Source organism: Podarcis filfolensis, assembly GCF_964270895.1.
Source record: "Podarcis filfolensis genome assembly, chromosome: 2".
Classification (NCBI taxonomy): Eukaryota; Metazoa; Chordata; class Lepidosauria; order Squamata; family Lacertidae; genus Podarcis; species Podarcis filfolensis.
In genome coordinates, this window is record NC_139605.1 from 121,159,734 (window position 1) to 121,175,038 (window position 15,305).

At 43.2% G+C, this 15,305-nt stretch overlaps 1 protein-coding gene across 11 annotated transcripts in view; it reads left to right on the forward strand.

Moving 5' to 3' along the window:
* Window positions 1–15,305, forward strand: part of R3HDM2 (R3H domain containing 2) — a 140,334-nt gene that overhangs the window by 88,097 nt on the left and 36,932 nt on the right. For 7 of the 11 annotated variants that reach the window (XM_083599735.1, XM_083599739.1, XM_083599742.1 and 4 more), the window contains exons 8-12: window positions 4,117–4,257; window positions 5,233–5,341; window positions 6,762–6,857; window positions 11,286–11,317; window positions 11,425–11,478. In XM_083599735.1, the coding sequence (XP_083455861.1) occupies window positions 4,117–4,257; window positions 5,233–5,341; window positions 6,762–6,857; window positions 11,286–11,317; window positions 11,425–11,478 (432 nt within the window). The remainder of the gene's footprint in view (window positions 1–4,116; window positions 4,258–5,232; window positions 5,342–6,761; window positions 6,858–11,285; window positions 11,318–11,424; window positions 11,479–15,305) is intronic. The other 4 variants (XM_083599737.1, XM_083599740.1, XM_083599741.1 and 1 more) reach the window with 1 other exon arrangement.

Genomic DNA, 15,305 nt, shown 5'->3' on the forward strand with positions numbered 1-15,305 from the left:
TTTCAGACTTCCTTGGTTTCTTATAGTCAGATCTGGATAAAGGACTTAGTGCCTTAAGAAGGAGTTTTCTGCTCTTATAAGCGTTCTGTCCAATTTAGGGGGCTATCCTCTATCTGCTCACATTTTGGCTAAACCTTTCATGAAAGGGGTTGCACTGTTGGCTCCCAGGATAGTTCATAGATTTCCTACATGGGATCTTAATTGGATCCTAACAGGGTTAATTGGCTCCATTTGAGCCTATGGATTCTTCTAACTTAAGGTTGCTTACCTTTAAGACAGTTTTCTTTGTTTCCACTACTACGCTGAGATGGATTTCCAAGTTGGGTGCTCTTTCCTCTGACCCCCAACTTTGTTTCTTTCATCTGGATAAGGTAGTTCTCAAACCTGACCCGGAATTTATCCCTAAAATGAATTCCCTTTTTCATATATCACAGGAAATGGTTTTGCCTTCCTTCTGTCCTAATCCCTCTTGCCCAGAGGAGCATATTTGGCATTCATTGGGTGTGCATAAGGCCCCGAAGCTTTATTTAGATCAGTCGGCTCCATTCCACAAGTCTAGAGGGTTTCCTTTGATGGTACATTGTAGGGTAGTAAAGTCTCCAACTCTCCATCGGACCATTTTTCATGTTTATCAAGCAATTGGCAAATACCCACCTTTAGGGATTATTGCTCATTTCTTGCTTGGGGCAGCAGTCTCAGTGGCGTGTAAGGGAGGTTTTTCAATAGCAAATGTTTGCAGGGCTGCTACATGGGCCTCTCTCCATACTTTCATTAAGTGTTACAAAATTCTTCTGATGCAGCCTTTGGTTGCAAGGTGCTGCAGAGAGTAATTCCACAGGGATCTGGAGGTAGAGGAAGCCCTCTCAAACTTTGGGATTCTGCTCTGGTATATCCCTATCAGGAATGTCATCCCCATACACCTGGTAAAAACGGAAAAAATTCTTACCGTGAATTTCAGTTTACAGATGGGGACGACGACATTCCACCCTCCTCTATTTTCCTTTGGTTCAATGCATTACAGCATGGGTAGGCAAACTAAGACCCAGGGGCCGGATCCGGCCCAGTTGCCTTCTAAATCCTGCCTGCGGATGGTCCGGGAATCAGCGTGTTTTTACATGAGTAGAATGTGCCCTTTTATTTAAAATGCATCTCTGGGTTATTTGTGGGGCAAAGGAATTCGTTCATTTTTTTTCTTCAAAATATAGTCCGCCCCCCCCCAAGGTCTGAGGGACAGTGACCAGCCCCCTGCTGAAAAAGTTTACTGACCCCTGCATTACAGCATTTGTCGCCTGTAGTGGCGGCCGTTGTTCTTTGCTAGATTGATATGGGGAAGAATTTATGGGGCATTACCTTTGGCATTGCTGCCTAACCTAAGGTTACCAGACGTCCCTGTTTTCCGGGGACAGGCCTCGGATTTACAAATCAGTCCCCGTACAAAATCCATTGAAGCTGAAAAGTGTCTGTGGATTCATTGAAAAAAATCTGGTAACCTTAGCCTAACCACATGCTTTGTGTATGAGTGTCCTTCCTTTCTAGGTCTGTGTCCCATTTATTTGGCTGGTGTACAGGCACCCGTTTAAGGGTTGAGGTGTTTTTCTGTTGTGCTACTTGGTCTGGAGAGATTGGATGACTCCTCCCCTCTGGAGAGGATGTTGCAAGTTGAAGACCCTGCCTGTCTCCAGTAGGGGGAGTCATCTCTATCAGGAATGTTGTCCCCCTAATCTGTAAACTGAAGTTCACAGTAATAAAAAATTCTGTTTTCTACTGTGGGACCAACCAACAACAGGTATTTCCAAATCTCTCAAATCTTAGGGAGTTCGAGATGAGGGCACCCTCACTATGGAAACAATTAAGTTTCCATAGCTCTTTCTCTGGGCAATCTTGAATATCTTCAGCAGGGGTGTTAGAGCAAGATTGGCAAAGGTCTCTGACTCCCCATTAACAATACAAGTACAGTGGTACCTTGGGTTATAGACGCTTCAGGTTACAGACTCCGCTAACCGAAATTTGCTTCAGGATGAGAACAGAAATCGCGCGGCGGCAGCGGGAGGCCCCATTAGCTAAAATAGTGCTTCAGGTTAAGAACAGTTTCAGGTTAAGAACGGACCTCCGGAACGAATTAAGTACTTAACCCGAGGTACCACTGTAACTCACATCTTATATGAAGGGTCACTTATGGGGGTCAACATGTAAAAGCAGAAATGCCAGGAGTCCTGTGCCCTTTTAAAATGTGGGGAGGGGTTATTGGGTTGTTGTTTTTATTTTGATTACAGTGGTACCTCGCAAGACGAATGCCTCATAAGACGAAAAACTCGCAAGACGAAATAGTTTTTCGTTTTTTGAGTTGCTTCGCAAGACGAATTTCCCTATGGGCTTGCTTCACAAGACGAAAACGTCTTGCAAGTTTGTTTCCTTTTTCTTAAAACCATTAATACCCAGGGAATCCGTGCTTCGCAAGACGAAAAATTTGCAAGACGAAAAAACTCGCAGAACGAATTAATTTCGTCTTGCGAGGTACCACTGTATATACTTTGTGGTTTATATTTTGATTTTGTTCTGTGAACCACCCTGAGACCTCCGGGTATAGGACAGTATATAAATTCAGTAAATGATAACAGCAACAACAACAACAGCTGCCCATATGCAAGATAGAGGGCTGCTTGCTTGGCTTTGGAAAGGAGACAAGGGCTTATTTTACTTAACATGATCACAACTTTGAGTGTGTAGGTGGTGAAAATAAATAATCAGAGAGAAGAAACCCAATCTCCATTTATTTCCCACCCCACCAATGCACAACTGTAATCTTGGGCTTCCCCAGCTTTGGGAAGGTGGCACGAGAGCTCTGGCAGAGTCCCAGAGCCCCCTTGCCACCTTCCCAAAGCCTGGTAAGTGCTTGCCAGGCTTTGGGAAAGAGGCAGGAGGGTTCCGTCCCAAAGCCCGGCACCTCGCTCTAACGCTGCCAGACCTCACTGCCTTTCTAAAGCCAGGGAAGCTTTGTGCGGGAAATAAAGAAATGGAGAGTGGGTTTCCTTCTCTCCCCATTTATCGCTTTATTTTTCCTGCACAAAGCTGCAATCATGTACATAAAATAAGCATAGGATGTGAGTTACCTGTAGCAACAATGAAAAGTTCCCCCACCTACATTAGGTTGCTGAAAAAGAATTCTTGGATAGGAGGATGGACTGATTTTTGGTGTGGATTTTTGTGCGAAAGCTCTTATCATCTAGATTAGGGAACTGATGACAAACTCCTGGACTGAGCCTATGTTCAGAGGCATCCTCTTTCTTAACTCTTAGCATATGTCTGCTTGACCTAGTCATTACTTTGCCTTTGGCTCTGGTTGGTAGATCCCAGGGTTCTAGTAGAAAACAAAATAGATCCCGCAAGTCTGAGGTCTGCCCACTCTTGTTGCAGATGTTCAAGATTGTCCAGAAAAAGATTTAGGAGTGCCAGTTAGCAGTCTATGAAAAAACCAGTTTGTGATCTGTTAAATTCTTATTGTTATACTCTGGTCACAGTGAACTTGCACAGTTCTGGGGTCTCCTAGTGGTTGAATCTTAGGTTCTGAATTGCAATAATCAAATGTTCCAATGAAAACATGTGTCTTGGGTGGGATTCAACTAGATTGTTGGGTGTGCAGAGTGGGGTCCGCCCACACGCTTGGCCATTCCTCCCCAACTCCTGTGTCCCTCCCTGCACCTCCTAAATCTGCTTTATAGGATGGGGGAGGACCCAGAACAAGTTAATGGAAATGTGGAAAAGTCTAATTGAACGCCCACTTCGCACTATGTTGAATTCAGTCCTTGGCATTGTTGTGGAAGACAGTATTCCAATAAAGAGGTTCCTTAGGTGCTTCTGTTTTTTTACTGTGCCCCTTACATAGCAGTGCCAGCAGTGAAGTACTCTTTTTTAAAAATTACAAATCATGCTCAGTTGCAGATAACCCAAGAGTCTGTGGGCTTTCATGTTCCCTTGCTTTCATTTGAGTGAGACTAGGTCACCTTGCCCTAGGCTCTAGTTTAAGATAATGCTTGCTTAAATTTAAGAGAGTGTCTTATTTTCTCTTCTCTTCTTCCCCTCCCCTCTCCATCCCCATTTGAACTTGGCTGCTGTCAGCAATCAATTCAAGAAGTTTCCCCAAATGACCTCATACCACAGAATGCTTCTACACCGGGTTGCTGCCTATTTTGGCATGGACCACAACGTAGACCAAACTGGGAAAGCCGTCATTATCAACAAGACCAGTAACACGAGAATGTAAGGCAAGAATGGGTTTAAGCCAGTTAGTGGATGGGAGGGAGGGAGATAAAATTAGTAAAATTAATACTTATAATTTATATATCTCTTTTGGGTGTTCAGAGCTCTTCCCATATGATCTCAGTAATGTTTACAGCATTTGTGTATGTCAGGATAGTATTATTATTTCCATATTTCCTCTGTTAGGACTAGTATGTGAAAAAATCGCTTGCTCAAGGTTTCCTGTTGAGTTGCTGGCAGATGTGAGATTTGAATCGGCGGCTTCCCAGTTGCAAATTAGTCTCTACTGCACTTGCCTTTGCTATTTTTTTTTTTGTATCCTGCTCCTTGTTTGTGAAGGGCAATGATCTCTTCTCTTACCTTTTTGGACCATTCTCTTGACTTAGGCATATTTCTAGCACGCAGCTAAATTTGATACTCAGCAAAGCCCTAGCCAGTCCAGGTATTTCATGTGTTCCAGCTCAAGCACACCTGGTGCAACTAATGAAGCCCTTGATTAATTGCATCAGGTATGCTTGAGACAACACCTGGTGTATTTGTGCTCTTGTGAATAGTGAGACTGGAGAAGCCTGTATAAGTTGTAATTTCAGCTGAATTTGGGGAAACCACTTGAAGCATGCGTTGTTTTGAAGTATTTCAATTGCTTTTGTTTGTTTTGCTCATTGCAAACAGCTGAAAGTCTGTAAATTTTGATAATGAACCCAATTTGCAATGGGTGTTGAATACTTTCGATTGCAACTGTATGCCTTTTTTTAGTCCTTTCATTTCCTGTCCTGGTTGATAGGGATGATGAATGCATTCCTCTGATACCCATAGCTGTCAACGTTTCCCTTTTCTTGCAAGGAATCCTATTCGGAATAAGGGAATTTCCCTTAAAAAAAAGGGAAACGTTGCCAGCTGGGCTGATACAGCATTCAATCTCCTTAGTTTTTCACCACCCTTCCTCATGAAAGCTCGTTTGGCTCTTCATTACAGCCCTGAACAGAGGTTCTCTGACCACATCAAAGATGAGAAGAGCTCTGAGTTTCCGCAGAGGTTTATCCTCAAACGAGATGACGCCAGCATTGATCGAGATGATAATCAGGTGAGAGAGGTGCATCTCACACTCCTTAAGTCTTTGTGTGATGCGAATGCCAAGGGCTCTCTTGGGGCTTATGTGCACAAACATAGCAGTTGTTCTGCGCTATGTGTCCAGTTCTCTCTATAGAGTCCTCAAACAAAGGGGGAAAACAAATTTGCTGAGGTGTCCTGTCGTTGCATACAGATCAGTGCACCATACGGGAACTATGGGACTTAGAAGAAGTTGGATTTGAGGTGGGTAGCCTGCTGGTTGATAGTTGTTGCTGATTTGCTGAGGAAGGGCACTGTAGAAAAAAGATGTAGTAAGTAAAATTTTCATTGCACAGGAGTATAGGAAAATACCTCACACCATCTAGTCCAGTATGATCCATTTAATCTGATTTGTTCTGCTCTGACTGGCAGCAGCACTCTTCATTACCACTTGTTACTTGGTCCTTTTAACTAGAGATGACAAGACTGACACTGGGACCTTTTGCATACAAAGCACATACTCTGCCACTGAGTTTTTCTACAGACATGCAAGAGAGCCTGATAGCTGTCTTGTTGTTTTGCCATATTTTGAAGTCATCACCATGGTAAAACCATAGGCCAGTATGAGGGAAGACACATAACAAATCAGCAAGGTGTGATGGTCAGCACACAGAATTGACACTGGGAGTTTTCCAGTGTTGTTTCAAATTCGGCCTCAACAATTGGCCTTGTGCAGGCCTTTATCCATGTAAAGTACCCTTAACAGAAAGCCAACAAATGAATACGTCTACAGGCTTTAGCTGGTTTAACTGAATTAACCAAAACTTCACTTGATTAAGTCATTGGTAAGGACCAATCTTCACTGCTGGGGCTAAGAGTTAAGAGCAACTTTTGTTTTTCAAGGTTTATTTTTGTTCAGGTATGCTATCTGAATAGTGAATGGAGAAGTAAATAATATTTTGACGCTGGCCTTTCCTCCTAACAAAGAGGGGTAACTTTTAATGTAAATGGGGAGGTGACAGATGTCACGATTGCAGCAGTGCAGTTTGCGTTATCACCTTTTTGTGTAGGTGTGCCTACCTGTGGTGTGGACTGCATGTTTCAGAACAGTGGGAATTGATTGATGTTGGCTGATTGTGATACTCGGAAGCAAAATAATTCCCATTTGTACTCTTCAGCAGCAGTGACATCTTACACAGAATTTTCTAAGTTAACTCACTCAGCTCACTGGAAGTGATGCTCTTAGTTCAAAAGGAAGAGTTGTGCCAAATGAAATGTGCCTCTGGAATGCACAATTTAGGTAGCTAGTCTGTGCACCATAGCATTGTGTCAATGTGATCCCCCCACATGCTTATAGTGTTCATAAATCAATTCTTCACTGCATACTTTTCCTTGCTGCTGTGGTGAATGTATACTAAGGTCTTAACTAAGGTAAATTCTGTTTGTCAATCTAGATCAGAATCCCACTGCAAGATGGACGGAGGAGTAAATCCATAGAAGAGCGAGAGGAGGAGTATCAAAGGGTTAGAGAACGCATATTTGCACGAGAGGTGAGCATGAATACCATTTTAAAAATTCCTACTCCTACATGATCTTCTATTCTAGTTGTCTAGGTTCATGCCTATTTAGCTTCAGCAGTGTTGTAGCACTGAGTATCCACAAACAATTCGCGGGCTCATAGAAGTATATACTTAATGAAGCTGTCTTTTTCATTAGGTTTCTCTCATGCATTACCATGAGTTCTAATCTGATTTTAAACAGTTAATCCTTTTCCTATCCAGTCACCAAGAAAAGGTTCTACAGTCCAGCACTGTCAACATTTGCCTTCAATCAGGGCTGTGGATATCGTTGCTGCTGTATGCAGAAGTTGTTAAACATTCTGTTTATTCATTTTAAAATCGTCTTGTGTTGATTTACTATCAGTACTTAATGGATTTAAAGGAATTTGGTGCTTTTAAATGCTGAGCATACCAACCATGTTGGGCAAGGAGGTTGAAATTCATTTTGAATGGTCCATACTGAATTAACATTACTTAACTAAATGATTAACAAAAGTGGGTGGGATTTGGATGCACCCTCTGCTGGATGACCAACATGGATCCAAAATGAATGTACATAATCAAACGATCCCCCCACATTACAATGATATTTTAAACCTCAGAAATACAAGTTAGTTGCACTAGCTTAAAAAAATAATAATCCACAATTTCCCCCCACTCTTGTATAAAGTCTATTGTTTTACTACACCCTTAGAGCTCAGATGGTCAACCAAAGCAGGCAAACTCCAATGTAACTCCACATTGACTGGGCCATTGGGAGCCAAAGGGCCCCCCAGTCTTCTGCTAACAACATCAGACCAAAAAAATCAGTAGCATCAGGGAAGTGAGGACAAGCAGGGAGAGCAAAAATGAAGGGGGCTGAACTGTCAAGATGGTTAACCTTTTGGTTGTTCCTTATTTTTAGGGAGAAACAAATATCTCATTTTTAATAGTAATTGGGTGTTTTTTAACTATATAAGTTCTATGTGTTTTTTAACTATATAAGTTCTATGTTCTATTGGGTGTTTTTTAACTATATAAGTTCTATGTAAAAATGTATGTCTTGAGCTGCACATATAAATCAAATTACAGATCTCCCTCCCTAGGTCAGTGAGCATACTTACATTTCAGTTGGAGACTAGTTATTGGGGTGGGCGTGGGGTGGGGAGCAGGAAGCAAAGAGGTAGGGGAAATACCCAATATTTTTATGTCCAGTAGTTTATAGCCCAACACGTTTTGGATCCCCCAGGGAATTCCAAAATGCAGAAGCTCAGCCTTTGGTATGCTGTCTCCCCTTTTACTATAGAAAGTAGAGACAGCATAACAAAAGACTGAGCTTCTGCATTTTGAAATTCCCTGAATTATTATGAAGCAAGCCAATTTAGGCCTATGGTGGAATTGATGTCATCCAATAAGAGAATCCAGTTGTCAACATGGGATATAGCAATTGATAATGTTCCTATAAGGGCATTAGAATTAATGAAAAATAAGCTTTGATCAATGAGTTGGTTTACCATCATTTTGAATATGGGAAAATTTGGTCAAATTATAGGACCCACCTATAATTCTGATACAACGTAATCCTTTATTTCAAAATAAAAACAGATCATATAATGGAAAGAAAACCATTTATAATACTTTAAAGATTATTATAGTAAGGGGCAACCTCTTACAGTAGGAGAGATGCAAATAGGTTTAGAAAATAATAAAATTTCATGGATGTTAGGATATTGTTTAAGATAATTTATTACAAATAAACAAATAAAAAATGATGCCACAAGCAAACAGAATATAAATAGATTGTAATAAGAAATAGTATAATGACTAAGAGATAAATTTCCCTTTTATACAGAACCCTTATTGAGAACCAATTTTGCCCTCAGCAAAATCTAAAAAGTTGGTGGGAACTAAATTGGGATATACATTGAGGATAAGTGGAACAATTTATAGACAAAAAACACCATATAAAACAGTGTCAGCAACTACTATGGCACTTTCACTCAAAATTGTGCATGGATGGTATTTAACACTGAGGTGTTAAATTATGCTGAAGAAGATGCCAAGTTATAGGTACATACTTAACAACAACAACAACAACAACAACAACAACTGTATTATTTATATCCTGCCCATCTGGCTAGGTTTCCCCAGCCACTCTGGGCAGCTTACAGCACATATAAAAACATAGTAAAATGTTTAAAACATTAAAAACTTCCCAATACAGAGCTGCATTCAGATGTCTTCTAAAAGTTGTGTAGTTCTTTATTTTCTTAGCATCTAATGGGAGAGTGTTCCACAGGGAGGGCGCCACTACCAAGAAGGCTCTCTGCCTGGTTCCCTGTAACTTCACTTTTCGCCATGAGGGAACCACTAGAAGACCCCTGGAGTGACTGGGCTGCAGCTGTTTAGGGCTTTATAGGTCAGCACCAACACTTCGAATTGTGCTCAGAAACATACTGGGAGCCAGTGAAGATTCTTTAGGACCAGTGTTACATGGTCCAGGCGGCTGCTCCCAGTCGCCCGTCTATCTGCCACATTCTGTATTAGTTATAGTTTCTGAGTCACCTTCCCGCAGTAGTCCAAGCGGGAGATAACCAGAGCATGCACCACTCTGGTGAGACAGTCTGTAGGCAAGTAGGGTCTCAGCTGCCGTACCAGATGGAGTTGGTCGACAGCTAACCTGGACACAATTGACCTGTGCCTCCATGGACAGCTGTGAATCCAAAATAACTCCCAGGCTGCACATCTGGTCCTTCAAGGACACAGTTACCCCATTCAGGACCAGGGAGTCCTCCACCTCCACCCACCCCCTGTCCCCCAAAACAGTACTTCTGCCTTGTCAAGATTCAACTTCAGTCTATTAGCCACCATCCATCCTCCAACTGCCTCTAGACACTCACACAAGACATTCGCTGCCTTCACTGGTTCTGATTTAAAAGAGAGGTAGAGTTGGGTATTATCTGCATACTGGTGAACACCCAGCCCAAGCCCTTGATGATCTCTCCCAGAAGCTTCATATAGATCAGGGATGTCCATCCGGTCGACCGTGATTGACAGGTTGAAAGCCGGGTGGGGAGCATCCGGCTTCGCCCCCTCGCTCTGTCCTTCATTTGTGCATGATTGCAAAAACGGAAGACAGAGCTATAGCTGCAGGTTTACTACCTGGTTACGGATTTTTTTGCTCGTCCCCCCCCCCAAAAAAATCGGCAGAACCATTGTGTTCTCTGCTAAAAAAAGCTGCTCAACAACTTTGCCCCCCCCATGGGTAGATCACTGCTAGTTGTTTTTTTCCTGGGAGTAGATTGCAGTCTCTCGGGAGTTTGACGTCCCTGATACAGATGTTGAAAAGCATGAGGGAGAGGACGGAGCCTTGAAGCACCCCACAAGTGAGAGCCATGGGGTCTGAACACTCAACCCCAAAAACCATTTTCTATACACAGCCCAGGAGGAAGGGGGGGAACCACTGCTTAACAGTGCCCCCACCCAGCTCCGAACTCCTCTAGATGGTTCAGAAGGATACCATGGTCAATAGTATCAAAAGCCGCTGAGAGATTCAGCAGAACTAGAAAACTGTGGTGGAAATGTCCACAAATAGAACTATTTTGGAAGGAAGTTTTTAAAGAGATAGCTCAGACAATCCCATTAACTTCTTCTTTAGCCTTACTTAACTTACATACTTCAGATAAAAACCAATCAAGAAGTAAGAAATTAATTATACATTTATGAACAGTTGCTAGAACAGTAACAGACAGAACTTGGAAAACCTTGCAATTAATGAATATTGGCAAACAGCCAAAATGGAAATGTTGTTGCAAAAATTGAAGATGGCAAGGATATAGGAAAAAAAGGAGATAATTTTTACACTGTGTGGTATGATTCTATGATTTTATTAAATATTCAAATGAAACAACACATGGATGAGAAATACCTGCAACATATATTACAATATAGTGTAAGCTGGCACTACTCATTAGCTCACTCCTATTATTCTGTGTTTTCCAAGCTGATTGGTTGAAGAATTAATTGAACTGATTTACTATAATCACTGTAAAACAATATACATAGTGACCCACTTTTTCAGCAATGTCATACTTTATGATTTACGTCTGTACAATTTTGTAACAGAAAAGGGTTAAAAAAAAGGAAATTTCTGATGAAGGACCTGATAGATCCAAAACATATTGGATTATAAATTATTGGATATAAAATAATTTATTCTACCCCTTTGCTTTTGCTTCCTGCTCCCCTCCCCCTTTGCATGGGGTTTCCCTCTTTTATTGCACTTAGTTGCAATTATAGGAATATTTTAGCAGGGGATCTTGAACTCCTTTCTTTTTGAGTGCCTAGATGCCCCTTGATTTCAGCTTGCCAGGACAAATATCTTATGAGAGCTGTTCTTTTTGTTTCCATTTCAAATTGTGTGGCTCTGTCTGCTGGTAGTCTGGCCAGAACGGATTCCTGAACGACAGCAGGTTAGTACAACTCATGCATGCATGCTTCCTTCCATCTTCAGGCTTTCTTAAGGGAGAGAGGATCTTGAAACTCCATAACAATGCTTTTCTTTGATGTTAACCAACAGACTCTCCAAAGAAGGCTTTTCTTCTAGCTCTCACAAAAGGCGGCAGATCTTTAGGTACCTCTGTGTGATTTCTTGCATACATTTGTCTTGCAGAGCAAATTCGCACCATGCATGGCTGCTTGTGGAGTCCTTCAAATTGTCTCATCTTTTGTAACATCACTTTGTGTCCAACCTCTCCCACACACATGCAAACACAGATAAAACTAAAACTCTGGTGTATTCAAAAGATTGCTGGTGTCCAAGCGCATATACTTAAGAAGGAAGTTCCACTTATTTCATTGTAGCTCACTTTCAAGTAAGTGAGCTTAGAACTGCAGTTTGATGGAGGCTAGGCATGGGGACTGGATGCAAGAATTGGGAATATTTCAATCTGGATCCAGCCATCTTCACCATGCATTGAACCTTTATGAGAATAGAGTCTTGCATAATCTCATGGAACATTTGGCTGTCTTTAATCCAAGGATGGGGAACCTGTGGTCTTCCCAGATGCTGTTAGACTGCAGTTCCCATCGTCCCTAACTCATGAGCACAAGTTCTCCATCCTTTTTTTAACCTCGTTGTGAGATTCATTTTCTCTTTGAATTACTTGTGGGTAAATAAAGGCAGGGATGCGGGTGGTGCTGTGGTCTAAACCACAGAGCCTAGGGCTTGCCCATCAGAAGCTTGGTGGTTCAAATCCCCGTGACGGGTTGAGCTCCCGTTGCTCAGTCTCTGCTCCTGCCAACCTAGGAGTTCGAAAGCACGCCAAAAGTGCAAGTACTGGACTTAACGGTCAGGGGTCCTCTTTACCCCTTAAATAAAGGCAGCAAGACATTCTGTGTTAGCAGAGCATCTGAATGAGCAATCTTTTATGGGGGGGGGGCGGTAATCAGAGTTTTCCCTAAACTTCAGCTGCTTAGACAGAAAAGTGATCAAGATCTACCTCTTGTCCTCTCCTAATGCTGCAAACTGATAAAAATGGCTTTTCAGTGGGGTAGATATTAAAAAGATGTGAAAGTTACTTAATTCTCCATTCACCCTTCAGTACAACAATATGTTATCAGGGGCTAGCTTAACATGAAAGTGATTTAAAATGCTCCTAGGTAAAGGAATGTCAGGGCACATTTCTTGATCAGTATCCTACTTTTCTGGCCACAGAACAAGAGGCAATTCAATGCAATATTTTTAAAATCTTAATGATCCCTTGAGGTCGAACTATCCTTATGTAGCATCACTCAGACTGTGCCCCATGGATCAGACTTCCTATATTGCTGCCCTTAATGTATGTGCAAATATAACTAAAGCAAGAGCTCAGCACAGATGAGTAGTTCATATACAGGCATAGCAGCTCCCCTTCAAGTGGAAGGATGCAGTTAAGAACATGCTCCAGGGGATGTTGCTCAGCAGACAGCTTAGTGTTGAAAATTTTAGAACTTCTCCCCTCTCCTTCATTTCCAGTTCTGGTCTACAGTGGCTTGTATGCAATTGGCCATTGTAGGGACAGACATTTCTTCACCTTATACCTTTTCAGCCACCTGGAGTCCAACCTAGCCATTTTTACATCTAAGAAACAAAACCTCATACTCGCGTCATATGTTCTCCCTGATGCACTGTCGTGCCACTAAATTTCCAAATATCTTAAAACACCGAACCATACAATGGTTAGAGATGAAACCAACTAGGCAGGTGTGTGTGTGTGTGACTCTGGACTTAAATTTTATTATTAATAAAATAATTCAGGACCTGGTCCATGATGTAAATATTGTTAAATTGATTGGAGACAGTGCCTAAATTACTGTCATGTTCAACATTTCCAAAGAATTCCAACACAGTTACATTTTACTTCAAAAGAGGAAACTTCCCCAAAAGCAGGTGATTGGTAAAAAAGAAGTTGAGAGGAAAAGTAAAGAGTCAGATCTCTTTAATGCTTGAGAATTAATAATAATAATTTGTTAATCATCATTATACCCCACGCCTCTGGCTGGGTTTCCCGAGCCGCTGTGGGTGGCTTACAACATATCTAAAAACATAATAAAATTGTTCAAAGCAGCAATAATAGAAATTCAGCTAGAATGTATATCCCAGTTTAGGAAAAGTACCACTAGGGTCAGGAGGATTCTGGCTTGCTTAACAAGCAGCATCAAGGAAGAAGACTTTAGAAAATGAAAGTCTTGTCCAAATGAGGAGACCAAACCAAGAAAATAACTGAGAAATGCAAGCCGACAGTACATAATGCAAAAAAAGAATTTGAGGAGCAAATCACTAAATGACAACAAATGCAATTAGAAGTAGGAACTTGGCCAGGGAGGTGGTTGGATCTTTGGACAACCAGGGAGTAAGAGAGTGCTAAAATAACTGAATGAATTCTTGCACCTGTCTTCACAGTGGAAGATGTAGGACAGGTCTCTGTGCCTGAACTAACTTTCTATCTAACTCATTATAGGAATCATGTTAAGTGTGCAGATAAACTAAACTTCCTGTTAACTTGTTCATTCAACTTTTCCTGATCTGACTGAGCCCTTCTGCCCAAGTACTCAATACAGCACTGGGCAAAAACGTGTGTGTGTGTGTCTAGAGGAATGTCACAGTAGTTAACCACGATTCCATCTGTGTTAGCAGGAAGCCAGTCAAGCTGGGAGACAGATATAGGCTGGTGTACCTGATACAGTGGTGCCCCGCAAGACGAATGCCTCGCTAAACGAAAAACCCACAAGACGAAAGGGTTTTCTGATTTTTTAGCTGCTTCGCAAGACGAATTTCCCTATGGGCTTGCTTCGCAAGACGAAAGCCCATAGGGAAATCTCCGGGGACAGCGGGGAAGCGCAGCGCGCCTTCTCCTCTGTTCCCGGACCTGTCCTGAAGGCTTGCGGTGGGAGGTCCGGGAACAGAGGAGAAGGCGCGCAGCGCTTCTCCTCTGCTCCCGGGGCTTGCGGTGGGAGGAGGGTTTTTCCTCCCCACCGCCAACATTCGGAACAGCCTTCTGAATGTTGGCGGTGGGGAGGAAAGCCCTCCTCCCACCGCAAGCCTTCAGGACAGGTCCGGGAACAGAGGAGAAGGCGCGCAGCGCTTCTCCTCTGTTCCCGGACCTGTCTTGAAGACTTGCGCTGTGAGCAAGGTTTTCCTCCCCACCGCCAACATTCAGAAGGCTGTTCTGAAGGCTGGCGGTGGGAAGAAAAGCCCTTCTCCCGCCGCCAGCCTTCAGAAGAGTTCCCCCAGGGCTGCCTAGACTGCGGATAGCAGCCTGCTGCCCCGCGCATGGGGCGCTCTGCTGTAGAGCGCCCCTCGCGCGGGGCAGACATTCGCAGCTTGGGGAGCCCTGCAGGACTTCCCCGCAGGGCTCCCCAAGCTGCGGATGTCTGCCCCGCGCGAGGGGCGCTCTGAAGCAGAGCGCCCCTCTCGCGGGGCAGCAGGCTGCTATCCGCAGCTTGGAGAGCCCTGCGGGGAAGTCCTGCAGGGCTCCCCAAGCTGCGAATGTCTGCCCCGCGCGAGGGGCGCTCTGAAGAAGAGCGCCCCTCGCGCGGGGCAGCAGGCTGCTATCTGCAGCCTAGGCAGCCCTGGGGGAACTCTTCTGAAGGCTGGCGGCGGGAGAAGGGCTTTTCTTCCCACCGCCAGCCTTCAGAAGGCTGTTCTGAAGGCTGGCGGTGGGGAGAAAAGTCCTTCTCCCCCCGCCAGCCTTCAGAAGAGGTCCGGGGACAGACTGTCCCCAGACCTGGTCTGAAGGCGGTCTCCATAGGAACGCATTAATCGATTTTCAATGCATTCCTATGGGAAACCGTGCTTCGCAAGACGAAAAACTCGCAAGAAGAAAAAACTTGCGGAACGAATTAATTTCGTCTTGCGAGGCACCACTGTATTCATTTACATTATTAGATTTTTTAGCTGCCCTTTACCATAAGGCCCCA